At 53.9% G+C, this 26,912-nt stretch overlaps 12 protein-coding genes across 12 annotated transcripts; 7 read left to right on the forward strand and 5 right to left on the reverse strand.

Annotated features, from left to right (window-relative positions):
- Positions 1 to 315: 315 nt before the first annotated feature.
- AB675_10476 (putative transporter) lies at positions 316 to 2,405 on the reverse strand (the record flags this gene model as incomplete). The annotated part of the gene is made up of 6 exons (XM_018139251.1): positions 316 to 456; positions 529 to 929; positions 988 to 1,185; positions 1,246 to 1,736; positions 1,789 to 2,131; positions 2,183 to 2,405. The coding sequence occupies 6 exons, from the start codon at positions 2,403 to 2,405 to the stop codon at positions 316 to 318; spliced, it is 1,797 nt and encodes a 598-aa protein (XP_017995925.1).
- A 1,432-nt stretch (positions 2,406 to 3,837) lies between these two features.
- AB675_10477 (uncharacterized protein) lies at positions 3,838 to 4,685 on the reverse strand (the record flags this gene model as incomplete). The annotated part of the gene is made up of 3 exons (XM_018139252.1): positions 3,838 to 4,102; positions 4,174 to 4,499; positions 4,554 to 4,685. 3 exons carry the CDS (start codon positions 4,683 to 4,685, stop codon positions 3,838 to 3,840), a joined length of 723 nt encoding a protein of 240 aa, XP_017995861.1.
- Positions 4,686 to 5,610: 925 nt separating this feature from the next.
- Positions 5,611 to 6,402, forward strand: AB675_10478 (Glutathione S-transferase; the record flags this gene model as incomplete). Its single annotated transcript, XM_018139253.1, has 1 exon — positions 5,611 to 6,402. One exon carries the CDS (start codon positions 5,611 to 5,613, stop codon positions 6,400 to 6,402), a length of 792 nt encoding a protein of 263 aa, XP_017995844.1.
- A 1,321-nt stretch (positions 6,403 to 7,723) lies between these two features.
- AB675_10479 (uncharacterized protein) lies at positions 7,724 to 9,588 on the reverse strand (the record flags this gene model as incomplete). The annotated part of the gene is made up of 2 exons (XM_018139254.1): positions 7,724 to 9,065; positions 9,155 to 9,588. 2 exons carry the CDS (start codon positions 9,586 to 9,588, stop codon positions 7,724 to 7,726), a joined length of 1,776 nt encoding a protein of 591 aa, XP_017995885.1.
- A 416-nt stretch (positions 9,589 to 10,004) lies between these two features.
- Positions 10,005 to 10,910, forward strand: AB675_10480 (NADPH-dependent 1-acyldihydroxyacetone phosphate; the record flags this gene model as incomplete). Its single annotated transcript, XM_018139256.1, has 1 exon — positions 10,005 to 10,910. The coding sequence occupies one exon, from the start codon at positions 10,005 to 10,007 to the stop codon at positions 10,908 to 10,910; it is 906 nt and encodes a 301-aa protein (XP_017995945.1).
- A 62-nt stretch (positions 10,911 to 10,972) lies between these two features.
- Positions 10,973 to 14,848, reverse strand: AB675_10481 (uncharacterized protein; the record flags this gene model as incomplete). The annotated part of the gene is made up of 3 exons (XM_018139257.1): positions 10,973 to 13,622; positions 13,666 to 14,341; positions 14,401 to 14,848. 3 exons carry the CDS (start codon positions 14,846 to 14,848, stop codon positions 10,973 to 10,975), a joined length of 3,774 nt encoding a protein of 1,257 aa, XP_017995846.1.
- An 84-nt stretch (positions 14,849 to 14,932) lies between these two features.
- On the forward strand, positions 14,933 to 16,351 carry AB675_10482 (uncharacterized protein; the record flags this gene model as incomplete). Its single annotated transcript, XM_018139258.1, has 2 exons — positions 14,933 to 16,133; positions 16,263 to 16,351. 2 exons carry the CDS (start codon positions 14,933 to 14,935, stop codon positions 16,349 to 16,351), a joined length of 1,290 nt encoding a protein of 429 aa, XP_017995862.1.
- Positions 16,352 to 16,938: 587 nt separating this feature from the next.
- On the forward strand, positions 16,939 to 18,693 carry AB675_10483 (Quinate permease; the record flags this gene model as incomplete). Its single annotated transcript, XM_018139259.1, has 4 exons — positions 16,939 to 18,096; positions 18,238 to 18,324; positions 18,375 to 18,476; positions 18,529 to 18,693. 4 exons carry the CDS (start codon positions 16,939 to 16,941, stop codon positions 18,691 to 18,693), a joined length of 1,512 nt encoding a protein of 503 aa, XP_017995946.1.
- Positions 18,694 to 19,045: 352 nt separating this feature from the next.
- On the forward strand, positions 19,046 to 19,836 carry AB675_10484 (uncharacterized protein; the record flags this gene model as incomplete). Its single annotated transcript, XM_018139260.1, has 4 exons — positions 19,046 to 19,121; positions 19,173 to 19,376; positions 19,454 to 19,700; positions 19,761 to 19,836. The coding sequence occupies 4 exons, from the start codon at positions 19,046 to 19,048 to the stop codon at positions 19,834 to 19,836; spliced, it is 603 nt and encodes a 200-aa protein (XP_017995886.1).
- Positions 19,837 to 20,917: 1,081 nt separating this feature from the next.
- Positions 20,918 to 22,488, forward strand: AB675_10485 (putative alpha-L-arabinofuranosidase C; the record flags this gene model as incomplete). The annotated part of the gene is made up of 2 exons (XM_018139261.1): positions 20,918 to 21,527; positions 21,575 to 22,488. 2 exons carry the CDS (start codon positions 20,918 to 20,920, stop codon positions 22,486 to 22,488), a joined length of 1,524 nt encoding a protein of 507 aa, XP_017995890.1.
- A 585-nt stretch (positions 22,489 to 23,073) lies between these two features.
- On the forward strand, positions 23,074 to 24,767 carry AB675_10486 (uncharacterized protein; the record flags this gene model as incomplete). The annotated part of the gene is made up of 2 exons (XM_018139262.1): positions 23,074 to 23,513; positions 23,666 to 24,767. The coding sequence occupies 2 exons, from the start codon at positions 23,074 to 23,076 to the stop codon at positions 24,765 to 24,767; spliced, it is 1,542 nt and encodes a 513-aa protein (XP_017995914.1).
- Positions 24,768 to 24,811: 44 nt separating this feature from the next.
- AB675_10487 (putative quinone oxido) lies at positions 24,812 to 25,921 on the reverse strand (the record flags this gene model as incomplete). The annotated part of the gene is made up of 1 exon (XM_018139263.1): positions 24,812 to 25,921. The coding sequence occupies one exon, from the start codon at positions 25,919 to 25,921 to the stop codon at positions 24,812 to 24,814; it is 1,110 nt and encodes a 369-aa protein (XP_017995932.1).
- Between the last annotated feature and the right edge of the window lie 991 nt (positions 25,922 to 26,912).

Genomic DNA, 26,912 nt, shown 5'->3' on the forward strand with positions numbered 1-26,912 from the left:
GAACCGCGATTCACATAAGTTGGAATTTGTACATAGAAAAGGGGTAGTGGTTCAAGCGCCCTCTAGGTTGGCATGATAAATCAGAGTTGGGAATTGGGAACTGAAAAAAGCCATTTGGCGCATTTTGTTCAGTAATTGGTAGCGGTATTCTGCCACTCTGTCGTGCCTTGGCCTGAATCAAGTACAACCGTCTCTAAGACGACAAGGCCGACGTACGCTAAGGAGCGCCACGGAGCACGACGGAGCCGACGATTGCTGATATATCTCGACCATATTGACCAAGCGATGCCATGCTCGACAAACCAACCAAGTCCCTCAGTGAGCCAATCTCGCAGCAACGCGATCCGTCATGTATTTGCTCGTATTTCCCAAGAAGCAGGTCGCCACGATAGCGCAGACACCGAACGGAATTGACGAGATCCACACCCACTTCAGGGCGCCGGCGTATGCCCATCTCTGTACATCACAAGTCAGCAAAACATTTCACTGAAAACTCGCAAAATACCGAAACAGAACGTGAGAACTTACGCTTCCAATCGCCGCACCCTCAAGCACAGCAGGCGTCACACCTGGAATCTGCATCAACGCCTCCTCCAACCCTCCCAGATACGCCATCACAAAGCTCTCGGCACTCGTGAGCGGCAGGCCCGCTCCCACCGCATACTCCACCACTTTCGTCGGCAAGCTGCTCGTGAGCTTATTGACGAAGACGTTGTAGTAGATAGCATAGCCGATGGAACCACCAACGGTGCGGATGGCGAGAGATAGGGCAACGCAGGTCGCGATCGAGGTGTCTGGTGTGACCATGACAGCGACGGTGGCGGCGGGGACAAGCACGCCTCCGACGCCGAAGCCTGTGAAGATACTCAGGGCGACGGCGAGGGAGGTGGTTTCGGGAGTGATGGCGGCGAGGGCGCCACCGAAGGCAGCTATGATGGTATGTCAGATTGGTGTCGCGGTCACAGTTCTTAGTAGGGTCGGACTTACTCATCATGACCGTGCAGGCGAGCAACAATTCTCTGTTCCAGCCCTTGAACCAGGTAAGGGCAGCATTGACGAAAACGGCGCCGAAGGTGGTGCTGAGACCTGGACCGATACCTTTCAGGCCGACTTGAACCGGGTCAGGTGGGAAGACGTCGTGGAACAGGATCGGGAAGAAGTTCAACATGGCGTAGAAGTTCATGCCTAGGACAATCATAGTCAGCTCACCTCCGTTCCCAATACTAAAAATGAATAGCGACTCACCAGCAACGAAAGCAATCCCATAAGCCATCCCAACAATCCTCTGCCCCTTGAACATCTCATGCGGCACCATAGGATCTTTGCAAAACTTCAACTCCCACACCACAAACGCCACAATCAACAAGAACCCAATGATCAGCGTGCACAGCACATACGCGCTGGCCCACGGATGACTGTACCCACCGGCCTGCAATGCCACGAGGAACAGTACCAACCCAGTGATCGACAAGAACCCGCCGACGTAGTCGATCTTGCCAAGGATCTCGCGGGCAGCGGCGCCCTTCGCACGGGTCTGCGATTGTGGGAAGTAGAGGACGAGGATGCCGGCGAACCAGATGCCGTTCCAGATCAGGCAGATCCAGATGCCCCAGCGCCAGGTGTGGTAGGTGGAGAGGAGTTGGGCGTAGAGCAGGTAGGGGGTGAAAGGGAGGACGAAGCCGGTCACGAGGGCGAGGTAGTAGCCGCGGGCTTTGACTGGGACGAGTTCGGCAGTTCTGGGATGACGCATTAGTCGGTTTTCTTCCACCAAGAAGGTTGTCGACTCACCCAGCAAGAGCAGTCAGCTCACCGACAGCAGCACCAGCACCAGCTAGTCCCATTCCCACGACGCCAGCGCCGAAGCTTTTAGCTGTCGCAAGCACGATGATGCCAACGATGAGGATGAGACCGGCGAACAGAGTGATGTTGCGGCGGCCCATGAGATCTTGCATGTAGCCAGAGAAGGGTGCTACCGCTGCAAGAGCAAGTGCGTAGGCTACGGGAAGCCATGCGGATGCATCGGCGCCGCCGATGTCAGCTGCGATGAAGGAGAGGGAGCCGCCGACGAAGTAGAGAGGGATTTGAGAGCCTGATGAAATGCAATCGATCAGTCTTTCGCTCTGCCATATGTCTGGAGTGGTGTCGATCTTGTGACACGAAGCTCCAGCCATTGCTCACTCACCAACATAAAGCCCGGACAGCGACAGAGCGGCGGCACGATCCTTCCACGTCCAGACGTGGTTGTCGAAGTGATCCGGATCATCGTGAGGAGCACGAGGGGCTTCCTCCTCAGAGGACGTCTTCTCTGGAGTTGCGGCAACCTCTTTGTGCTCAGATAGGCCTGCAGCCTTCTCTCCTTCGGGAGCCAGGTCGTGGTTCTGCTGTTTCTCTTGAACTTCGGCCATGATTGCGTTTGTTCAGTTGTGTGCGAATTCGAAGGACGTTGCAAGGAAGACAGAACCACTGACAGGGTTTGCACTAGACAATATACCTGCACAACTTGACAGGCGCCATGCCCGCCACAAGCCGACGGTATATACCCAGCCAAAAGCCATCCCACCGACGACCGCTAGCTACTAGCTGAACTCTGAGGGTGGTCGAGAGTATCAAAGCAGACAGCGACTCCACCCCCGCAGAGCTCCCTTGACCCCGGTTGTGTCCATCTCCACTCCCCAGAATCTCCGCAATCTGAGTGGACAAGATCACTAAACCGAGGCGATCTTCGGTTATTCGATGCCCATAGGGTTGGGGATCGGGCTTCTCCTCACCTGAATCGTTTCGAAAGTACTGCCAAAGTAGCAGAAATGTTGCAAGACAAGAAGACGTGGGAACAAAGTGCTGACACTGACTCGTAGTCGTGCATGAAATTGCGCGTAAAAGAAATGCTTAACGAACACGTCGTCCAAACAGAGTTCGCCTTTGGTGGAAAGTTAGGAGGCGATGGGTGCTTATTCCGCAACGGACATGCAGGAGGGGCAGGGTCTTAGGGTCTGGATTGACTCGGATCGGTTGCAACCCGGGCGCCTCCTACGCGTGCGAAAATGCAATTCTGTATGAACCTTGCGACTGGTCGAGATGCCGAAATAGTCGTTGATTTGGGGTCTGGTACCGGCGAAGTTCAAAGGTCTCACCTTAGTTCTAAGCCAAGAGCAGCCTACCGCAGGTCCCGATCAGCTGTTCTCAAGTGCATTACCTGTGTCAAAGGACTTGAGCAGTAGTGCGGCTCGGCTGGCTCCAGCACGTGGCGAAAGATTCAAGAAACGGTGACTCGGACGGTCGAGACCGCGTACGTTATCGTGTCTCTGCAGTGCTGGCAGGGCGTGTGGCAAGTAGCTCTTATTGCTGTGGGATCATCGTAGCTGGATGTGGTGCAGGGTCGAGATCTCTCTGTTTGACAGTACATCGACTCGCAAGACTCCGACAGAGACAGCAGAGAATTCAGTTGCGAAGCCGCCTCGCAAGAGAAGTCGAAATCACATGGTAACAAGGACGACTTACCAGCTCGTAAATGGGTCCGTGCGCAGCCACGCGGCGAGTCATAGAAAATGGAACGTGGGTAAGGTCGATTTGCGATTGGGTCATTTTGCGGCCCGACTCGGATTTTCGGTCTCCAGTCGTTGGCGCAGGAACCGATTGTATTCCAACCCCAAATGAGGACCAGCAGCCCAAGCCCAGTCGTCCTCTGCAGTCCGGTACTTACTGTCTGCGAGATCGTGATTCCAAGGCGTCTGAGCGTGCGTCTTTTGTGTGTTCGGATCTCGTGATCACGGACACCTCATGGGAGAAAGTCTTGCACTCGAACAGCAGCATCTCAGTGGTTGTCGCAGGGTCGATTGCCTAAGTCGCCTGTACCTTCTCCCTCACAGTCGCCGAACCGTCCATTACCACGTCCTGTTCGTCCATGTCGAAGCTTCGTCTCAGGTCTCTCAGCCAGTCGCCTGCTGGTCTCTTCAGTCTAAACATTTCGATGAATAGTGCACCGGTCTCCCTGGAGAGACGTTTCTGGTCTATCGGTGTATTCAGGTAGCCATCACGGCCGACGTATTCTCTGATGAGGATGGCCATTCCCATAGCCCAATCGGCATGGTCCGTGAACGCTTCTCTGGCGAGGATGCGGAGATATGCTCAAGCATGATGTGAGCTTTCGGGATGATCACCGGAGTCCGCCCTGACTTGAGATGACCACTTCCACGGTTCGGTCGATTGGGTGGAAGTGATATGTAGTCGGAAGCGAGGACGTAGGTGGCGGGGAGCTGCTGTTTCGACGAAAGCGATTGGTCGATGGGCTCAAGGAATGGCAGAGCGTCTGTCTGTGAGAAGAGCTGGATAGTGAACTCAAGACAGCCTTTGTGATGCACATGATGTTTGGGCGGTGGGCTTGATTGACGTTCTGAGGTCTCAGGACATATTGTCTGTGGACATGGTACAAGTGCTGGACTTTGCTCAAGAATAGCAACAGCTTGGTCGAGATGAGTATCGGAGACGATGAAATCCAGAGACTGTGATCGGTCAGCTAAATTGGATCGTGTTGGCATTGATGGAACAGAGCTTACCCCGATGAAGGTACTGACGCCGTGAATGGAGAGCATACAGTGGCCCCAAAGCACGCACGGGATCTGCTGCGCGTTCAGTGTGGACGCGACGGACTTGATGAGCGCCTCCAAGTTGTCGTCGATTCCAGACATGTCGAAGATCAACTTGCTGGTCAAGGCAAAGAATCAGATTTCTGTATATCCGTAATGAGCGATTAACAGTCCGTAACTTCTGAGTGCGCTGATGTCTTGTATAAAATTCGACGTGAAGGTGTCCAGATCATGAGTACCTTTAATTGAAACCAAGCTGCGGGCCTTTGTGAAAGTCATTCCCAAAATTTCCCGATGAGCCTCAAGTGCAGGCCAACATTCGAAGTCTGGACAGCCGTACTTGAAGACGGCCATCGCAAGATTCACTTGATGCAAGTTTGATACAGTTTTGCCGCAACTTCACTTGCCTCGCCTCAACGCTGTGTGCGCATGGTGGCGCGTGACGATCAGCCTTTCTGGCCGTGGACACTTCACACATCGCCTAGAAAGTGGCATCGCGGGCGATCTACATTTGCCAGTGGGCATTTCTGTATCGATATTGGGTGATGCATACATCACGAAGGTCAGATACACTGTGACTGTCAACAAAAACACATCATGCAAAGCTTGCGTGGGCGACCGTAACGTTATTACGGTAGGTCTCACAGTCCTTGAACGCGCGTTCCGCCCGAGTCAATCCCGGGGAGTATGCAGCTTGTCCAGTATCATTGCTCGGAGAAGTCTCAGCCCGACAATGTAGCATCGTATATGTTGGCAGGAGGAAGCGATGTGAGTCATTTCTTTCCATTCGCCATGATCTCTCCGTCGCAGCACAAGGCCGGAGGTACAGTGTACCGAGGCATAGCTCGGAAATGTGGGGAAAATATAAAACCATCGACCGTCACTTGCGTGATACATGATCGTCTGTCTTGTACCTGATTCATCGGTCTCGGACACTGTCCTCTGTCAATAGATCTCATTATTCGTGCGATATAGCTTGGTCAACCAAGGAAAAGATTTATCAAGTTCTTCGCCAAGTCAACGAAACATGGCTCCTGCTCAACCCACCCTCCATGAGCACCCGCTTTCTCCCTACGTGCAATCCGTCAAGATCGCCCTTCGCGAGAAAGACATCGCGTTCACAAAAACGCCTGCCGGTAGCATCGCCCCGATCGGCACACTCAACCCTCGTGCAGAAGTCCCTGCATTTGTGCACGGCGATGTCACTCTCTTCGAAACGCCTGTGATTCTGGAGTACATCAACGACACCTGGCCCTCGACAAATCTTCATCCCAGTGACCCAACGCGGAAAGCGCTTGCCTCGCTAGCGGCACAAGTCTGTCTGACGCAGTATGAGGCATTGATGTGGGCGGCGGGGGAAATCCGGATCTTCAAGCGTGCGGAGGGTGCTGTGGCGGAGAAGTTGATCGCGAACATTCAGACTATCGCGACGGAGCTGCAGGAGTGGCTAACGGTGAAGCTTGGCGAGGGTTCATACTTCTCCGGTGAGCAATTTGGCATGGCGGACCTGTGTATTGCACCGATTCTGAACTCGAGTGTTGGATCCGGACTGGGCCCGGAGAAGGATACGCCGTTAGGGAAGTGGCTGGATCGCATCAAGCAGCGAACAAGTGTGAGGACGACGTTTGATGAGGCGAGGGAGGGACTGAAGACAATGACCAAGCTGGGAGCCAAGAGACCTGCCGGCTTCAAGCGGGAGTATCGAGACCATCGACTGGATCTGATGGTTAGGATTGGCGGAGTACAGGTCGTGGTTGATGGGTTGAGGAATGACAATATTCGTTTCTCGTGGCCGGATGTGAGCCGGAGTAAGCTATGACTGGTATCACAGAGCGCCACAGCGGGAGGCATTAGGCTTTTTGGTCAACCCCGCAGAGCAGACAGCAAGCAGCCAAGAGAGATGGGTGCGGCAAGGACGGAGCAGACGTAATACAGGAGGGCTCAAAGGCTAGGAAGGCCTCAGTTGAGTCTTAGCTGGCATGGAACACTCATTGTGGATTTCCCGGTCAGGGAGGGCGCTGCGGAAGTTTGGCTGCAAAGGTTCAGACGTCTCGCAAGGGGGCTTCAATCGGGAGTATTCGTCGGACGAAGGCGAGCTGCCGGGGTCCAGGACACGAACGCCGTGCGCTCCACACCATGTGCCGGCCATCAGTAAGCACGGGACGGACTCCGCGATCGGATGAGAGTGTCGCGCAGGAGCAGTGCTAGCGCACCCGATGCGATTGCGAGTGGAGGTGGCCGAGTTCAGGGAAGACTGAGGTCGAACCACGCGGCGACGAACATTGACAGCGATGCCTGATCAATAGCTTCACATCTTTCACAGCAATGTTGTCAGTAACCGAAGGCAGTTGCGGCTTGCTAGTCTAGCAGCAGGACTCAAGTAATGTCGTCGAGATAGAATGGGCATGCAGGCAGTGAAAGCTTGGCAGCACAATTATATCACGCCACGTCTTTGCGCTGAGCTTCATCACGTATTCCTTCTGCATTCCCTTATGTCAGTATGGTCAGATGGGCAGAGAGATTCGTGGGTAAAGCTGCTCTAGTCATCAGAGAGAAGCGATCTTTTGCTTGTTATGTCGACGAAACTTGTAAGTGTGCATATTTGCCGAGTACCAACGAGTGCACCACTCGTCCAACCAGGCCACAAAGCAGCGCCACTAAGACCACCGCAACCTCAACAAGGTCACTTCTTCGTGAGTAAGTGGTGGTGTGAGCGCGCCTTGATCGCACCACGGTACATTCCGATCTCGCTTGTCTCCGTTCTGATGATGTGAGTGTTATCACACCACAATGTTGTGGTCTGACTTTCCGGATTGGGAAGTGGACAAGCCTCATTTGGACAGAGCACTGTTCTGATGCGTTTGGAATGATGTATTCCGCAAGACATAGATGGTGAGGAATGGGATGTTCATAAAAGCTCAGCATCGTCCTCTGCAAATCGCGCTGTGGTCAACGTCCCGAATTGCGAGCAACTCCAAGAGACACGAAAATACTGGAGTAAATTTCGATCAGCGGCACATACAGCCCAACACCAAGTGCCTCATACAACAAATCAATAATGCCAGCAGCATCACCATCATACCCAGGCAGGTGGTCCATGCTTGGCCCGACTCGGTCACCGGGCGGCCACCCAGCACGAGTCACCTTCTTCGCCACGGCCTTCCTACTTCCAGTCTCGTCGTGGATATACGTGATGCGAGCAGCAGATCCAAGTTGGGGCAAGCTGGCGAAAGAGAGGACGGAGGGCAGGCGTGCATGGGTGGTTGGGGGAAGAGGTTCGTGACATCAAGAGCGATGGGTATGGTGACGGCCGAGCAAATATGGTCAATCATTGACGCGCAAGGTGCAAGTAGCTCAGTCTGGACGTATTCTTCGTCAAGTGTTTCTGGCAGATCGTCCGGGTCTATCAAGGTCTGGCTGTCTTCGTCTTCGTCTTCGCTGAAGGGCGCCAGGCTTATGATGACCGCTTCTGTCAATTCTGCCACAGTAAGGGGCTCCTTACTATGCATGACCCATTGGAGAATTGCAAAGGCCTTGAGCTTATCTTTCTCGGGTTGTTGTACGATCTGCGAGATGTTTCTTTCGTATGCTTTGTCAAGCCCGTTTGGCGTTTCACTGACAATCTTCCGTAACTCATTCTTGCTTTTCCGCGAGGGTTTGTTCGGAGGACCTAGCTGATCCCGCTGCAAGCGCATCATCAAAAACATACCATCGCATTGAGTGACTAAGTCTTTCGCGATTTCTTCTCTGAAAGCTGTGGTATGCTTTATCAATTTCTCATCGACCACAGTGGAAGCATATGACTTCAGGTCGTCGTTGAGTAGCTGTTTGTCCAGCAAACACTCGTGGACAGTAAAGGAGGCTTCGAACGAATGCAGCGCAGATTCGATATCAGTCTCCCGTCGACTCACTAGTAATAACCTCACCGTTGACGTAGCCAAGCTTTCTCGCAGCTTGTCCAGGAACTCGGATCGTGCGCCATACGGATACTCGTCCAGACCATCAATAGCAAGAACCAGCGACGGCAATATTGCCGCGACCATAGCAAGGATAGTCCATATTTCTGATGTGGTGCCTGTCCTACTGATCGAGCTCTGCATCTGGCTCAGAACCATGTTCAGTACGTCAGGACTTCGGCGGATCAATGCAGATAAAGTAATCCTCGGGACTTCCTCAAGGTCTTTGCTCGCATGTCCACTTGCCACGCAATAAGCAAGATCGAGTCCTCGATCGGTCATCAGCTCGAGCAGGGTACGAGAGTATAAGACGCTCTTTCCGTGACCGGCAGGCCCAGACAACCACAGTAGAGTAGGCTCCCGCGATTGCACACGCCATGCGGTGTAGCCCGGATGGGAGAGAATCCATTCACAGGTGCCAGGAGCCCTTCCTGCGGCTTGTTCCTGGTAGTCGAAATTGGTTCTGGGTGCGCCAATATACTGATCAACAATCTGCAGGCTCCGCTGCTGGGCGGCTTCGCGTGAACTTTCAACAACTCAGTAAGCTTGTCGGTGTTCGTGCCCAGCGATCCGGACAAAGTTCCAGAGGTTCGATCGAGAGGAAGGAGATCGTACAAAGCAGACACAAGTGCTTCGATCTGGTCAACATATGTGATGACTCGATTCTTGTCCGAGATGGCCCATCTGAAGGCAGCCCGTTTAGAGGTGCCGAGGGCCTTTGACCCATCACTTTGGGTTTTCGTTTTCGTATGGCCGATGATTTTCTCATCATGCTCAGCGAAAAGATCCTTCAGCTTCTGCAAGATGTTCCGGACAAGAGTGGTGACCTCGGGATCATCGAAAGCCTCATGATGATCTGGCCGCAGCTTCCCGTCAGCTAACGCCACTGCACGTGCCCATTGAGTGAGTCGCAGCTTCTGCGCCGCATGTATGTTCGCTACGGTGGATGCTGCCTGGTCGTATTCCCTGTAGTTGTTGAAGCGTTCCCAGAGCTCTATACAATCGTTGAAGAGACCGGGTAAACCGACAATCAAGCTAGCTGCGTCCATCGGCGGTTGCCAGAACCCATACCGTCAATTGGGATTTTCTGCCTTTATCAGGGTGCGGCTAGTGCTGCAATAGTGCCTGACCGACTCGGTCATGGGCGCCTAATTGGCAGCCGCGCTTGGCAGGGCGCATTTGCTCGTTGTCGACGGGTCTTCACAAGTTCCGGGGCTTTTGGCAGACGTTGATGGTAGGACAAGATGGTGCAACAGGCGATGGGGGCTTGAGTCATCTGTCAGAGATTAGGGTTCGTGCCTTCCCGATGCCTGCTGTATGAAATGCTGGGGAAGTTACAGTGTCGTCATGAAGAAGGGAGCACCCGGAATTTGGCAGGTTCTACCCGTGGGCAGTACTGCAGTATGTATGTATGCTGCTATCTACTAGGTACTGCAGCCGGCAACCACTGACTCGCTGAGTGAGGATGCCTCCAGAGCCCAACAAGTTCACGGCTCTCATCACGGGCTGCTCCGATGGCGGCCTAGGTGCAGCCCTGGCCAAAGCCCTCCACAGCAGAGGCGTCCGTGTACTAGCCACCGCTCGAGACCTCAGCAAGACCGAGTCCCTCCAGAAGCTCGATATCAAGTGCTTCGAGCTCGATGTCCTCAATGACGAGTCCATTCAATCCTGCCTGGCCACTGTCAAATCCACATGTCACAAGGGTTTGAACATGCTTATCAACAATGCCGGCGGCGGCCATTACATGCCTTTTCTACATCTCGATCTCCAGAAAGCACGCGAGCTGTTCGATGTCAACCTGTGGTCCCATCTGGCCGTGACGCAGGCATTCTTGCCACTGCTCATGCAGACCGCTGCAGAGCAAGGGATAGCCCTTCTAGTAAATCAGACCTCCATCTCGTCCACTCTTCGGACTCCGTACCACTCCGCCTACTCTGCGTCCAAGGCGGCCCTGGCCTCGTTTTCGGCGACGCAGCGCATCGAGCTGCGGCCGTTTGGTATTCGGGTGGTGGATCTGAAGACTGGATCGACCGAATCGAACTTCTCGGAGAACCGGACTAATGCACTTACTCTGCCACCTGATAGTCCTTACATGCCAATCAAGGAGAAGGTCGAGAACGTCATCAGGGGTGATGCGACAGAGGCGTATGCTGAGGACCAAGACAAGTGGGCCCAAAACGTTGTGGACGATCTGCTGAGAGAGGGTGGACCACCAGCGGAGATCTGGCGAGGTGGTGCAGCAGGTCGTGTGAAATTGCTGCAGGGTGGCTTAGAATCTGTTGTGCCTCCAGATCTGGGTGACGGAGGATTCATGAAGCTGGGCGGGCTGGATCTGCTGGAAGACATGGTGAAGAAAGAGCGTGCGGAGTGAGGCGAACTTTTTAGCACCATGGACCCACTTCCTTGACATCTCACAATAATCCAATTAGCCACTCATTCCACAGCCTTGACCCTCTCCTTCTTCACCTTACAGACCGTACATCCGCCCGCTTGCGCGATTTTCTCCCGCAGCAATCGTGCGTTCGTGACTTTCGGTCCGATACTCCTTGTGAACCCTCGATCCTCGTCCTCTTCATCCCTATCCCCGCCTCCAGGCAAGTAGTCCGGCACTGCATCATCCGCTTCTGGGCCGGTTAGCAGGTGGTTCAGATGGTAGACATGGCCGCAGGCAAATCCAACAAGGGTAATCTTCTCGGCTGCCGTCGAAGTACCAAAACGCCGGTTGCATGACGCACAGTGACCTGGTTCAACAAGACTTTCTTCTTCTGATGCTTTCTCACCGTCGGCAACGATTGTCGTCGAATCGTCAGATATTTCCACTTGCTTCTTCTTCGGCACAGGCACATCGAATTTGATGCCATGCCGTCGGCCCCGGCGCAGCGTCTGCATGCCCACTGCGACCTCTCCAGCTAGGACCTGAGCGACGCCAGCGCTGATACTGTCCTGGAGATCGTACTCGCGGAGCATCTTCCGAAGGCCTTCCTTTAGGCCTGGAATCTCGATGCCGGAGGGTATTCGTCGGACGAGCTCGATTGGGTCAATTGCTGTGCCGACTTCCGCTAGTAGGCCGGCGATGAAGCGGGGTCGAGACATGGAGTACTCGAGGAAGTCGTCCCACAGATCTTTGTCATCTTGCTCTCGAGCGAACTCGATTGCTTTCGAGACATCGTTGAGTTCGTCGATGATGAGGAAGAGAGCTTTCTTCACTTGACCGGTCTTTGAGAGGAGGTAGACCAATTCAGGAATAAAGTGGCGGCTCTCGCAAGTCTTTAAAGCCGACTCGAACGTGTACGATGTAGAGATGTGGAGGAAGTCATTCAAGATATCCCGGTCGTATTCAGCGAAAAGCTTGACCGCAGTGTCTGCGAACTCCTCTACGACAAGCTTGCCTGCATCGGCAGCAAGATTGTCGAGTGCTCGTCCACGGACAGTGGAGTGATTTTGATGCGTGCCTTCGCCGCGCCAGAGGCCACGGAAATAGAAGAACAGAAACATCGAAAGATTGGCTTGCTCGAGCTGACCGACAACGTCATTCGCATCAACGACGCCGTGTTCTGCTTCGTCGACGAGCAATTTGATGGGCTCGGAAGCAAGATCGTCGAGCTCATCGCGTGCTGCGGACTTAAGCTGCTCGGCCGAGACTCGAAGCTGGACGAATGCAGGAATGTCATCAGCGATAGCTTCGATGAGATGATGCTCTTTGATCAGGGTCAGCGCCGTGTCGGCGTCTTGCAGTCGTATGTAACATCGTAAGGCTTCATCGTACCGCCCATCCGCGAGGAAGAGCTTGGCTAGGCATTCTTGCAGAATTCGCCAGTCATCGGAGTGTTGCTCAGTAGAGCTGAGTTGACCCTCAATCGCTGTCGTGATGCTGCTGATGTCGAAGATGTCAGATGGCCACTTGTCGAGTAGCTCTCGGAACCTTTGTCGATTGAAAGTCACATAATGACCAAGCACGATCTCAAATACCAAGGATGGCAAAGGCGGTGTCAAATCCAGAGTCGGAATGTAGGGAGAAATCTCATCGAACTTGTGATTCTTGATGAAGATCCAGACCCAATGCTCCCATCTCGGTGTGGTGTTGAGAGCCTTTCCGGCGACCTCACCAGCCTCCACCCACTTCTTCGCCGCAACAAGCTGCTTCAGCCACAGCTCGCCGATCTGTCTTTTCTCCTTGTCGGCAGCAGTGTGCTTTTCGGCCTTCCCCTTGACCGTGCTTGTGATCGACGCGCTGTCTTCGAAAAACTCGGCAAGTGTAGCATGCCGAGCCTGGCCGCTGGACCCAGACTGCACAACAGAGCTTGCTCCTGACGGAGTAGGTGGGATAGAGTCCGACGGTTCGGATTCAGCGGCCTCGGGATGCTCATCTAGCAACTTCCATGCTTCTTCATACTTCTCGAGGGAGACCAGCCATCGCAGCCGGTCCGCAGAATTTCGCTTCACTGCAACAATACAGTCGTACGGGCTGAAAATAAATATCTTCATGCCTCTGGTCTGCGCAACATCACGTACTTCCTCATCTTGTGGCCCGCTGATGGAGCCAAAGCCAGGTAGCCAGCCGGTCAAGTAGTTTCGTTGCTCGCGTACGCTTACTGGCTTGTCCGAAGCTCGGCCACTCCGCACGCTGTCGCTGGTGCTGAAGAGTCGGTTTGCGCCAAGTTTGCGTGGCGCGTACATCGTGGCGTCCCAGACACCTTGACCAACAGTTTCGACGCCGGTGTACAGGCCGGAACCCATTGTAGTCATACCCGTGCCGATTGCACCGCCAATCTGACCAAGGTAACCTCGCTGGGCAAGTGCTGCTGGTATGCGCATCGGTGGCAGGATGCTCAAGTGATAATCCGGGGACGACAAAGTCTCAAATCTACTGATCTCCAGAGTGTCCGAGTCGATTTCTTCTTTGGTGTTGATGTCAATAAGCCGCAATTCAGGCTCAAGAGCAGTCTGCTTGTTACGCCTGCCTTTCTTGGCGCCATTAGATGTGTCGGATGCTTTCGATTTCTTCTCGAGATATGCTAGAACTAGAAGCGTTGATGGGGTATATAGTGAAACGCCAGATATTGTACAGTCATCAAATCGTATACTGTGCTTGTTAGTGATGCCAGTAGCATGACCTGATGACTCACATCGTAACGACCTCTGCTCGAGGCTTGCTTGAACTCTTGCTCTTCTCATCGCCCACTATTACACGCAGCTTCCAGACCGTGTCACCCCAACCGACCAGCACCTCCTCGTTGTCCGTGGGTTGCAGTGCCCCACCGTTCGAGGGCTGAGAAGAGTCGTCTCCCTCGGATTCGAGGATATTCCGATCAATCCACTCAACACGCGCTTTCCAGACACCGGCCATGTCGTCCCAGAGAGGTTTATCTGGTCGGTCGATATGGCTGAATCGTTTCCATTCTTGTCCCGATTGGCTACTACTGAGCTGCAGATGTGAGCGCATGATTTTGATGCCTTGTTCGTTGACCCAGAGAACGAATTTTCCAGACAGAGACCATCTGATTGTGCTGATAGTGCCTTCTCCGGAATGCAATGTCTTGTCTGTGCCTGTGTTGGCACCTAGTCCCATAGACCCGAGCCAAGACGATGCTGCAGCAGCAGCAGTTCCAGTCGTGGAAGCATTGGCTGCCTTGCCTATCTGCCCTCCAGTCGTGAGCACTAGGGCACCCGCCTGACCTCCGGACAAATACATCCGATCTGACTTGTATTCCGGTGACAAGGAGACGGACTGCACTGGCCGGCCAAAGTTCCTAAGCTGTACATCTTTGGGATCGACCAGTGACTGAACGCAGACATTGCCGTCTATCGACGAGGTACCAATGTAGATCTGGTTCGCCGCAGTTGGCGGCACGGGTACCTACGTGGACTGTCCTTGCCCGCAGGACTCGATCGTGCCGGGGAGGCATCCTTCTCTTGCTGTACCGACTCAGAGGCCAGCCTTTGGGCAGCGTCGAGTCTCAAAGTAGGCAGAGGCGGCGGGTACGGCGATATCGATATCGAGGAGACGCTAGCAGTGTGTGCATCGTATCGCTTGAGAGTATCGAGGCCCGGCAGTGTCAGGACATTGATGCCGCCGTTGTGGGTGCCAATTATAAGCTTCTCGCCAGCGACGAAGAAGGCGCTTGCAGCATCTCCATTCCGATAGAGGGCACCTAGGTTCTTCGTAAGGTTGGCGTACTTGAGGCGTGGTTCTTCCTCCTCCTCGTCCTCGGATTCGTGAACGCTCGGTTCAGCGTTGGGAGGATCGTCATGATTTTCGGCGGAGTCGTGTCCTCCGTCTGGGCTTGATGAGCCCTCCCCCACCGCCATCCGTGATACTGTGGTTATTGTCGCGTCATTTAGAAATGAAACGTGCAACGTTCAAGCTTGATCACGCGGTTGTATGGAGGTATGATGCGCGCCAAGCCCAGGATCTTGGACTTGGAGGTGGAAGAAGATGGCGACTCCCACGTACACCTTCCATTCTTCGGATTGCTAGGCATGCAGACTATCAACGTGCGGCCCTTAGCAGCGGCGTTGATAGGGCCATCTGCATGTTTCTCATGCCGTAGGGCTGGATGGGACCTGTACAGGCAGCCCGGACTGCGGCCACTCCACGCCTCGCCGATCTTCCAACGTCCGCGGCGGCGAGACTTCTTCTCTTCGAATGCGGCGCTATCGACTCAGAAGGATCCAGATAGCCAAAACACGCAGCCAGGGACTATACAGAAAAGGAAGACTGCAAGGCCGAGCGCTGCAAAGACGTCACTGCGGAGAGTAGCCGTCGAGGCGCAACGCTCTAAGGTTGGGCACAGTGTCAAAACGCAGCAGCAACAACAGGAAGACGTCGAAGCGCCGAAGCTGGTCACAGCTTATGCGGTCGCAGAGACTTTTGATATACCAAAGGTGGTAGAGATACTACGGTCTAAGGGCTACGAGCCAGATCCTCTGAACACTGGTCTACACCCACAAGTCGTTCATGTCCAGGTGCCAGTCTCGTCCATCTATCGCTCTTCGAACGTCTCTGTATCGGAGCTGGAAGCCCAGGAGGTGGGCGACGTCTTCATCTTTCCCTCCGGAACACTTGTGACATGGGCTCTGCCAGAAGGCTTCACATCCTATTTCGCCACGAGAACGCTTGCCCCAGCAGCCACAAACCATCACCCTGAACCGATTGAAACCGAAGATCTGGATTTCATAGAGGATCCTAGCCGAGAAACCAGTACAATCCGAGGAGACACGATTGTTCTCGGTACCAAGGCCTTGAACACAGACAACGAGTCGAATGCGCACGGTATCGACGCGACATTGACCAAGATCGCCTTCTCTTCCGGCTTTGCTCGATCTACCAAGCTCGCTGTGCTTGAAACAAATCTGTCGACTTACCTCGCCTCTACCGCGAGCATTCCTCCACTGTTGTCAAAGGGCTCTCGACTACCGCTGAGGTTCTCCCGAGGCTTCATACTTCGCAAGACCGGGCAATTGCTAGAATTGAGGGCTCAGCTGAACCTGTATTCGGAGCTCACAGACTCCCTGCCAGATCTGTTTTGGGATTCGAAGTATGAATTGAATCTCGAGAACTACTATGACCAGGTTGGCAGAGCTCTCGATGTCGGTATCCGGATCAAGGTGCTCAACGAGAAGATGGACTATGCTGCTGAGATTGCCAGTGTGCTACGGGAGAGGTTGAGTGAGAAGCACGGGCTCTTTCTCGAATGGACCATCATCATCCTCATCGCTATAGAGGTTGGCTTCGAGGTGCTGCGGCTGTACAGAGAAGGTTTCTGGTCCGAGGTCTGGGAGCGCGGTCTGAAGACGGACCAGGCCAGCTAGATTTTAGATACCCATGTGGACTTCGACATGGCAGCGCGAATCTGCCACGTCTGGTAGCATGCCGAGTGGTCGCATGTGTCAGACACGAACCACAAACCCTACTCAACCTTGAACACATGCTTCTCCGGTTTTCTTCGATCAGTATTCATCTTGTGAACCCCAGCAACCCACTCCGGCGGAATAAGGGAACCCCACCCCTCGAGCCCGCAATCCGGGGAGGAGATTCTGACTAACCTGGAATGGGTCAACACCGGCGTCGATCTAGCCATATCGAGCCATATCCCGGAGGATGGCGAACAAGTTTTGCAGGCGATGCCAATCGACCAGTCCATTCATACTATCTGGGATCGACCTTGTGATGGAGTGGAGCGCTAACGAGATGAAGCAGTACCGTCCGGACGTTGCCACGACGGACGTGGGAAGCTTGAGTCGAGATCTTATATCAGTCTGAGATGCTCCTGCTTCCGCTCCAACATCTGGACTGCTCGTTCTCCGCATAATCCTTCAATCCGGGGAAGCGAAAGGGACGCAGCACTTTTCATCCTCGTCCAGCTTCTCGCCCAAGCCTACAGGTGTCCACCTGCACCATGGCTCTTCCGCCAAAAGTCTACCAGTTCCTAGTGGGCGTTTTCGCATCACTTGGTTCGTTCCTCTTTGGCTATGACCTCGGCGTCATCGCGTCCGTCGTCGCGTCCGACACTTTCAAGGAGGCCTTTAACCCAAACGATGACGAGATCGGCCTTGTTGTCTCAATGTTCACCACGGGCGCATTCTTTGGGGCTTTCGGAGGAGGTCCCACTGGCGACTTCCTTGGGCGACGCTGGACCATCACCATCGGGGCGATCATCTTCACACTCGGCGGCGCACTGCAGACTGGAGGACAGAATCTCCATTTCCTGTGGGCTGGCCGCTTCCTGGCTGGTCTCGGTGTCGGCTTCTTGGTCATGATTGTGCCGTTGTACCAGGCCGAGCTTGCTCACCCGTCGATTCGTGGACGCATCACAGCGTTGCAACAATTCATGCTTGGAGTGGGTGCGTTGACGGCCTCCTGGGTCTCATGGGCAACTTATGTCTACATCAAGACCAATTCCGGCCAGTGGCGCATTCCTTTGGCTATCCAGATCATTCCTGCGATTATCTTGGGAGCTCTAATCTTCATGTTCCCCGAAAGTCCTCGATGGCTACTCGATCATGGCAAAGAGAATGAGGCGCTGCATACTCTCGCTCGCCTACATGCGCACGGCGACACCAACGACCCGTGGGTCCGGGCAGAGTTCGAGCAGATTTCGGCATCGATCGCTCACGAGCACGCTCATGAAGCCAAGTCCTATGTTGAGCTTTTCAAGTCACGATCTGCCTTCCGCCGACTATTTCTCTGCTGCTCGATTCAGGCTTCAGTGCAGATGACTGGTGTCAGTGCCATTCAGTACTACTCGCCCATCATCTTCGCCAATATGGGCATTGCGACCGACGACACACTCAAATATCAGGGCATCAGCAGCATCATTGCTCTTGTGGCCCAGTTCACTACGATTCTCTTCATTGACCGGACGGGCCGTAGGTGGCCGCTCATCCTGGGCAACCTAGGCAACTGTCTTACATTCATCATTGCGACGATCATGCTGGCTGTCTTCCCTCCCGGTACGACCAGCAACCGTGGAGCTCAATGGGGGTTCATCGTGGTCACTTGGCTGTGGAACTTCTCTTTCTCGTGCACCTGCGGGCCACTTTCTTGGATCATCCTAGTAAGTAGCCGAGTAACAATGCGAATGCTGGCTCCAGCGTGCCTCAAAGGGCTACCGATCAGCCATCACCTCTCCTTGCCTGTTCTCCTCGATCTCGATCTCGTGTCCTGAGACTATGCTGACCGTGATGCTCTCAATTAGGCTGAAGTATTCGATACTCGAACAAGAAGCAAAGGCGTCTCAATCGCAACGATGACGAGCTTCGCCTTCAACACCATGATCGGCCAAGTGAGTATCCTCTCGAAGTCTGCGCGATATGTACTGACAATTCTCTTCAGGTAACCCCGATTGCGATGACCAATATCGGGTGGCGGTTTTACATCCTCTTCTGCGTCTGCAACTTCACCAATGCTGTGTTCTTTTGGATCGTCTTGCCAGAGGTATGCGAAATTTCTGTCATGCTCTAGAGCTCACACACTGACACCAATATAGACCGCCCGCCGTCCGCTCGAGGAGATGAACTACCTTTTCGAGCACGCTCCGTGGGTTGTCATTGGGGTCAGCAAGGAGTCATACATCGAAGGCGACCTCGAACGTCGCCTCGAAGCTGTCACTGCGGAGAAGGGACTTGCTAGTACCACTGAGCATGTTAGATGATGCTGGCGTATTGAGAGACCAAAGGCTGTTGGGAGCTGGCAGTGCGGCAACGTTCAGCGCCTCAGACATCTATGCTCCGTCGCGCCGGGCGACTTCGATACTGTCAAGCACCTTCTTCAGGTGAAATGTAATCGAGCAAGAGCTTGTGCCAAGACCAAGGCAGCGCCTCTTAAGAAGCGCGAACCAAATTGTCACTTCAATTTCAGTCCACCAATGCGGCTGCTGCTTACCTGCCTGTACATCATCCACCGCTATCCTCATCCCAGTTCACGCTCACCTTCCATACCACATACACTGCGAGGAAAGTCTGAGTCGATAGGCATTTTTAGTTCGCGTCTCCGAACAGTGACAGATGGCTCCTTCACTAGCAGAGGAGCAGAAGAAGGCAGCGATGAAGACTGCTCACGCTGCGTTCGCTGGCAAGGCTGGTGAGTTTAGTCTATTTGTTCACGATGGTCTCGCCACTAATGGCATTGCAGACCTGAGTAGGTTCAGCTACCGGCGCCACGAGGATGGCTCTGTCGAAACTCTCGTCGACGGTCGTGGCTGTCGCGACAATTCGACTGCCTCTGCCGCTGTTGGAGCGATGGATGATCCAGCAGATAAAGCAGTAGATAGTACAGTCCAGCCGAAACCAGCCCAAGGCCCGCCGAGGCAGTACGAGGTGTTCAGCGGCAAAGCAAGTAAGTGCCTCACCTTCCGAAAGCGATACCAGGCTTGTGTACTATGCATGATAGCTGACGAGTTCTCCATTCCGTAGATGTCACCCCGATTTCTCCGGTGAGAGAAGGCAAGCCCAAATCCTTCACAGAGTTGATGGCTCGGGTACCGTCCCAGGCGCGTCAAGGCGCAGCCTCGGACGACAACAAAAACGCCGGCGAGGAGCATGAGGCCCGCATTGCCGATGACGAGGAGAACGGCGACGACAAGGATACAGAGCCGAATGTCAAGAAGGCCCCGAAGAAACGTGTGTGGAAGACCAACAGAGAGGTGTATGGTCCTAATTGGTGAACGTTCTCTACTGTACCGTCCCATGTTCAAGATGTCTAACCGAGCATGCACAACAGGGTCAATGAGACGTTGTCGAGAGATGAGTGGGAAGAGGAGCAGAACGAAGGAGATTGGTACGAGGCCGGGGAGTAGGGTCGCAGGAACGTGTCGTTCGGCATACGGTGCGGAGCGGAAGGGGCTGTGTCGCTAGATTGATAATTCAACGCTGCTCCCCCGGTCTTGTGATGATTGATGCATGGATATTCAAACACGTCCTGGCCCACGCCTACTTGGGTGTTTCTAGGCTCAATTTTGATAGAGCCACTCGAGAGTAAAGTGTGTAGCTGTCATCTGGTGGTGGAACTTCCTCTCAGCTCGAAGCTTGGCAATGGCTTTTCTCCCGGCCCCAAGGGCGTCCAAAGTCTCTTCCTTCCAAGGTTGCTGCTCAGACTCTCCAGCTCAATTCTGACTTACGATGTTATGCGAGGCAACACAGCTTCTTACCCAGCTCGCGGGACATGGTCCGATACGCGGGCACGGTCTGTCGACGCGTCTGGACTTCTGACCTTGCAACAGACCCCGCTGCTCCGGGGGTGGCATCCACAACAGTTCTCCAAGCTCATCCATTCTCCAGCGGCGGAGTGGTTGTTGGAAAGTTTCCACACGCAGTGCGACATGCCGGCTCCGGTGGTGCAGCGAACCTTCAACAACGTGGTCAAGTCAGATCTTGACATTCTGTGATACAACATGAATCCAATCTTCAAAATGCTGCCCGGCCCGTTGCAGTGAAGTAAGTCCGATTTCCTCTGGGTCGTCACAGCCCGTTTCTACACCGATTGTTTGCATCGTGCCTTCCTCCATCGGCATTGGCCTTCGCCAGCATCGCTTGGAAGCGGCTCAGCGAATTGCAGCAACAAACACACCATCACCAGCTGATAATCTTGACCTTCGCTATTAATTTAAACTCATCTGCATCAGCCAAGTCCACATCTTGTCTTATCTTCCACATCCCAGGATATGCTCAATCGCCCTTCTCCAACCCAAGGAAGCTGCGACTCAATTTAGCCGGTTGAGATACATTTACTGTTCGTCCAGAACATCGACAATTATCCCTCACCTCTCTCCCTAAGTATCGTTAGACTGTATCATCGCTTCACCTCATTAATTCGGTCATTTACGGGATCAAGACATCTGTCCACTGTCGACCACGACCACCATCATCATCGCCGCCAAGATGACCACCTTCGTTGCCACCTCAAAGACTCCCTACATCAATGTTTTCCCTGATCACCGTCTCAATCCCATTAATCGCCTGATCTACTCTGGCTTCACAGAGCACATGGGACGATGTATCTACGGCGGCATTTTCGATCCGGACAATCCGAACAAGGAACTCATCAACGAAGATGGCTTCCGGTTAGACGTTATTGAGGCACTCAAACCCCTGAAAATCCCAGTTTTCAGATATCCTGGCGGCAACTTCTGTGCTACATATCACTGGCAGGACGGTGTTGGACCTAGAGATCAGCGTCCTGCTTTTCCTGAACTGGCATGGGGTACAGTCGAGACAAATCACTTCGGCACAGATGAGTTCATGAAGTGGTGCAAGGCAGTTAGTGCCGAGCCTTACCTATGCCTCAACTTCGGAACTGGTACCCTCGATGAAGCTCTTGCATGGGTCGACTACTGCAACGGCACCAAAAACACCAAGTATGCCAACATGCGACGAGCAAATGGGCACGAAGAGCCATACAAAGTCAAGTACTGGGCTTTGGGCAATGAGATGTGGGGAGATTGGCAAGTCAGTCAACTGACGGCGGAAGCATATGCTGAGAGAGCACTTCGTAAGTACTTCGAATCCATGTCCACGGTGTGCTAATGATCCCCCTAGAATGGGCCAAGGCACTCAAATTACTCGACCCAAACCTTGTCCTTGTCCTCTGCGGTGCCGAAGGTGCCCATTCGTGGGACTTCAAAGTCCTCAAGCACTGCATTCGACCCGCCGGCAAAGACGACCTGGGCGAGTATCGCAAGCCTCTTATTGACATGCACTCCATCCATCTCTATACCGCCTCGTACGACCACTACGAGAATGTGGTCGGCCCTTTAACGGCAGAACGCAACATCGAGATCGCCAAAGGCCTGATTGACATTCCCTTTTACGAGTCCAAGATCCCGGCTTCCCAGCCAAGACCTCTCATTTGCTTCGACGAATGGAATGTGTGGATGCCGTCCAGGGCGGTTGGATCTGCTGGCGGCGAGGAAAACTACACTTTGAGTGACGCATTGGCTGTTGGCGTGTGGCTGAACATCTTTGTGCGGAAGTCCGCTGACGTGGGCATGGCGAATATCGCGCAAAGTGTCAACGTTCTCTCTCCCCTCATGACATCGAAGCAAGGTATCACCAAGCAGACCACTTGGTATGTGTACGAGCTGTTCTGCAAGTACATGAAAGGCTACCTTATCGCCACCCACGTCGGCTGCGAAGAGTACACTGGCAAGACGAAAGTCGAATACTGCCGAGCCACACGGCGCACACCATACCTGGATGTCAGCGCTTGCTACGATGAGGAGGAAGGTGTCGTGAACATTGCGGTTGTCAACATGCATTTGGACAACGACTACGAGGTGAAGTTGGGTGGCATCAAAGGCAAGGCTCAGGTCCTGGAGGTCAACGGTGATGATGTCAAGGTCACGAATATGGGCGGCGAGCAGAAGGTTGGCATTACGGAGAAGGAGGTTGACGTGGATGAGAGCTATAAGTTCCCGAAGCATAGCTTCAGTCTCTTGCGGTACAAAGCTTGAGCACAGGCGCGAAACCAGCAAGGTTTGGAAAGTTGCATAGTCGTTGGCGATAGTAGGATTCATTGCATTGAAGTCTAATAACACTCATTGATTCAGATCTCATTTGTGCGGGTCCTCTCCCACGCCCAGATCTACCATCTCCACAGACTGAGTGTCCAATGCCACTCCGATCAAGCTTTCTTCTATCCACTGGTGTCGGATGTGGAATTGCAACTGATGCGCCCAGCTAGGCCATAACGCGTTCTTTGAAACGGCTGGTCCGCAGGATCTCCGCGTCTGAACGTGTTCGTGTAACGTAGGACAGGACGCTGGAAGTCTTTTGCCATCGCCTATGCGGCTGCTACAAACATTCTGGTCAGATGTCCAATCCTGGCCTGGGTTTGAGGCATCCGAAACAGCAGTTCCTGAGTAAATGGGAGGACTGAAATTGGTGTGGACGCTGCTGAGCGGTCTCTTTCTACTGACTGGCGCTCATCAGACGATGCTGCTACTTCTGGACCGCCTGCCATAGTTGCTTGTGCTTCTCTTCCTTCCCTTGACCTCCAGAGTCGATGCTTTGGGCCAAGAAGTATACAAGGACCAGTCATGGCATTGCTTCGGCGTCAAGATGGCTCGGACTCGCCAGCGGTAGCGGCAACGACAACAACGATCGCAACCACGACACCCATCGGTGGTCCGCCCAACGACAGCGGTTTGAGGAACAGTCAATCAGACGCTCTAGCTACACCTTGGGTCACCTCGTCCACCAACACTGGTACATCAAGTAATGGTGCTACCCAAACGCCCAAATCATATCGCACAATCAACATCACATCGATATACCTGGACTTTTCAGCAACGCCCTCGCCAATCTGGCTGACTGCTTCATTAGGAAATATCACGTTCCCAGCCAACGCGAAGCCCTATGACATAGGTAGTGGGAGCCTGACAATGCAGGGACCAGTTGATGGTAAACCGTGGAACACGACGCCATATAACACCAGCGTCAACTGGAAGCTGTCCGAAGCTGAAGCATGGACGAGCTCGTACTCAGCTGTGTCCAAAGCGTGTCTCAGACGATGCCGCCTGCGACGACTTCGTCATTGAGAAGCAGCTCTCTCGCAGGTGCTGCTATCGGTAGCTTCTTCGGTGGCATCCTTCTGGCCCTGGTGGGAGCAGGTGCTTACTTGATGTACAGAAAGCGGAAAGAACGCAGACAGCGACGAGATACGCATATTCGAAACACCTTCGACCCGAAGCTGTTGCCACTCCCGTTTCCAGATGTTGCACAGTCCACGATGGATGAACGAAAGGATTCCGACATCCAGCCCGAAGTCCCGCCCAAGGAGCGTCGACCGTCAACACAGCTGCACCCTCGGCGTCCTGACTCGCGCCACCTAAGCATCGATGGGACCAGTGTTCGAACAACGACCAGTGCTACTGCCAAGAGAGCTTCTGTATCCGACAAGCGTCAAAGCTTCCCGACCATGCTACTCAACAACAGACCCCGACGAGCACTCTCTACGAGTGCTGGGGGTCTCATCAGCCCTGTCGCTGCGGCACACCAAGTTTCGGATGAACAAGGTCTGGAGACCGTGGTCAAGCATCTTCGTACGCAGATCTCGACACTGTTCGAGCAGATTGAGATGCATGTCGACAACTTCTACCAAGCCTCAACAGCTCATGGTCAAGCCTTGTCCAGAACAGAGCAGGACAGACTCCGGTATGTCGAATCGCCGCATCTTGAGGACTCCATTGTGGCACTGCTGCCGGCTGCCGAAGACACGCGAGTCCTCATCAAGCACTGTCTTACAGAGTATATCACCTCCAGACTTGACTACACAAGCCGATGCGAGTATGATCATGCGCTTCTGCCGAGGAGCCTGCTGGCAATGTACAGACTCATCGCGGCTTCCAACAAAGATGATGGACCTCAGGAGCTCGCCCGTTGGCGTATAGAGACGTTGGGTCTGCTTGGGCTCGACAACGTCGAAAAGTCAATGGCCAGCACGGTCCGAGATGCGTCAGAACGGGTTACATTGGCGTTCAGACCATGGATTGTGAAGCGGTATAGCTCTGAGGCCAGGTCAAGTCACCTAGCGAGCATCTTTCGGGAAGCGGTCGAGTTGGGATTGGAGATCTTCGGTATGCATGGTCGTGGAATTTGGGTATGGGAGAGTGGCGAGAGTTCGGGCCAAATCGTGCTGTGTCCTGGTTTCAACGTCCGTTTCGATGTTGGCCATGACGATGGGGAGGCGCGCATGATCGAGGTGCTGAGACCGATGTTGGCCACTCCGTAAAGGCGTCTGTGGAATAGCGAATCGAGCGGGCGTCGGTATGATAATCACAATTTCGGTTTGGCAGTGACCTCCCTCAGAACATCCTCCTCTTTCCTAATTTCAACCACGGCCTTTCCCCACACCTTCCTCTCGTACAGCTCCTGCAAGCCCTCGCCCACCGAATCTAGCCCGTGAAGCACTCTGTAGATCAGCGGTTTCATTTGGCCCTTCGCTAGCAACTCCTCTGTGCCGCGCCAGCATTCTGCCGTGTGGTCTGGGTCTCTTCTCCCACTCTCGCCATACCTGTACCCAAGCACTCTGACGTTCTTCAACAGAATTCTGTTCATCGCCACCGTCTCCATCTTCCCCTTCCTTCCAGCAAAGCCCGCGATGACAATCGCCCCGTCGAATCTCACACACCTGATCGAGCTTAGCACCAATCCCACTGTGTCGTAGACTAAGTCGACGCCTTCCTTCCCTTCTTTTTTTGCAATTTTGACCACCTCTTTCTCCCAGCCCTCGACTTCGTAGTTCACCACGCCCAAAACCATTTCTCCCATCTCGCTCCTCACCACCTTAGCTTTCTCCTCACTGCCCACTGTTGCAATGACCTTCGCTCCCTTTGCATACGCTATCTGCACAGCAGGCGCGCCCAATCCTCCAGCCGCCGCATGCACGAGCACCAGGTCACCTTTCTTCACGCCTCCACACAAGATCAAGGCGCCATAGCTCACCGTCGGGCTGCCCGCACCCAATCCAGCCGCGTCCAGCAGACTCGTTCCGTTGGGAACCTTTCTCACTGCCGAGGGTGGCACCGACGCATACTCTGCGAAACTGCCTACACAGCCGCCCCAGACACGATCGCCGACGGCGAAGCCACATGTTGATGCAGCTTTTGCATCGGTTGGGAGTGCGGCGACGACTCCAGAGAACTCCAGACCGAGGTTGAACGGCGGTTTCACGAGTCCGGAGGCGTTATTCTGGTGCAGACCTCGCGAGTACAGCAGGTCGACGTGGTTGAGAGAGGAGTGGGTAATGGCAATGAGGAGGTTTGTTGGCGAGGGTGAGGGCACAGGTTGAGTGGTGGGCTTCAGGGACGGGTAGCCTGTGTCTTGTGGCAGCCACTTGGGAATGTGGATTGCTTGCATCGTAGTCTTGCTCGACGCAGACGACATGCCTGCCGCTGCGTGCGGTTCTTGAGTCGTCGAGCCCCCAGCCTGCACGGATCGAGTAGACAGCACGTAACAGCGAGGCCGCTTTACCTTTGACACGGACAGCGAGACATGCAATATATGTCCCAAGATTCGCATCTCGCCGTCTCTTGAACTCGGTTGTACTAGTTTAGCTGGCAGTAGGGAACGTGAGAGCCGAGGCTCGTACAGGCTTGCCTGATCATCTCCGAGATTCGGCGCTTGCCTAGAGCCGCACTTCTAAGGGTCATAAGGGATCCTCTGTACAAAGTCTTCCCTAGGATATTTCTTCTGTACTTCGTTCAGTCGTAGCTCCGACCGGAGTAAGGATTCTCTGAGACTAATTTGACTTATATGCGAGGGTCAGTTCATCGGCTTCGATTCCTCGAATCACGAGCACTAGATGCTCAGCCTACCGGTGTGGAAAGCTCGAGCGACAGGACACTAACGATGAAGTCATTGAACGCCGACTAAACCACGAGGATCAGGTAGGTAGGTAGGTATGCACGTCTTCACACGTGCCCCAGTTCCAGCTCGCGGTCTTACGCGTGCATCTGCCCGTACCCGTGCCAGTTCGCGAAGTGCCTGCGCACAGATATGCAGCGGGCAACCAGGCAACAGCAACAAACACGGTGAGTTAAGCAAAATGGCTCGGGTGCTTTTGGAACATGAGCAAAGACACATGGCAATGTACTAATCGACAGATCTCACTTGATTGCGTTTTTGGCTCGACAGCTTCACCAACTCAGGCTCTTTCCCCATCTCTGCCAGGTACGAGGTGCCGTGATCTTGGCATTTCACGATCGCGCCTGGCTCCTAGCAGGCAGGCAGGTCCACTAGAACGGCAGGTACCGACCAGGCAAGAGACACCGTGAAGTGCGAACTTCACTGAGATTCAAACACGACCGTCACTTTTATCTTGCGCGACAAAATATCCCAACATCATCGCAATCATCGTTTTGACCCCCAGGGCGGC

Source organism: Cyphellophora attinorum (genome assembly GCF_001299255.1).
Source record: "Cyphellophora attinorum strain CBS 131958 chromosome Unknown Contig35, whole genome shotgun sequence".
NCBI classification, from domain to species: Eukaryota; Fungi; Ascomycota; class Eurotiomycetes; order Chaetothyriales; family Cyphellophoraceae; genus Cyphellophora; species Cyphellophora attinorum.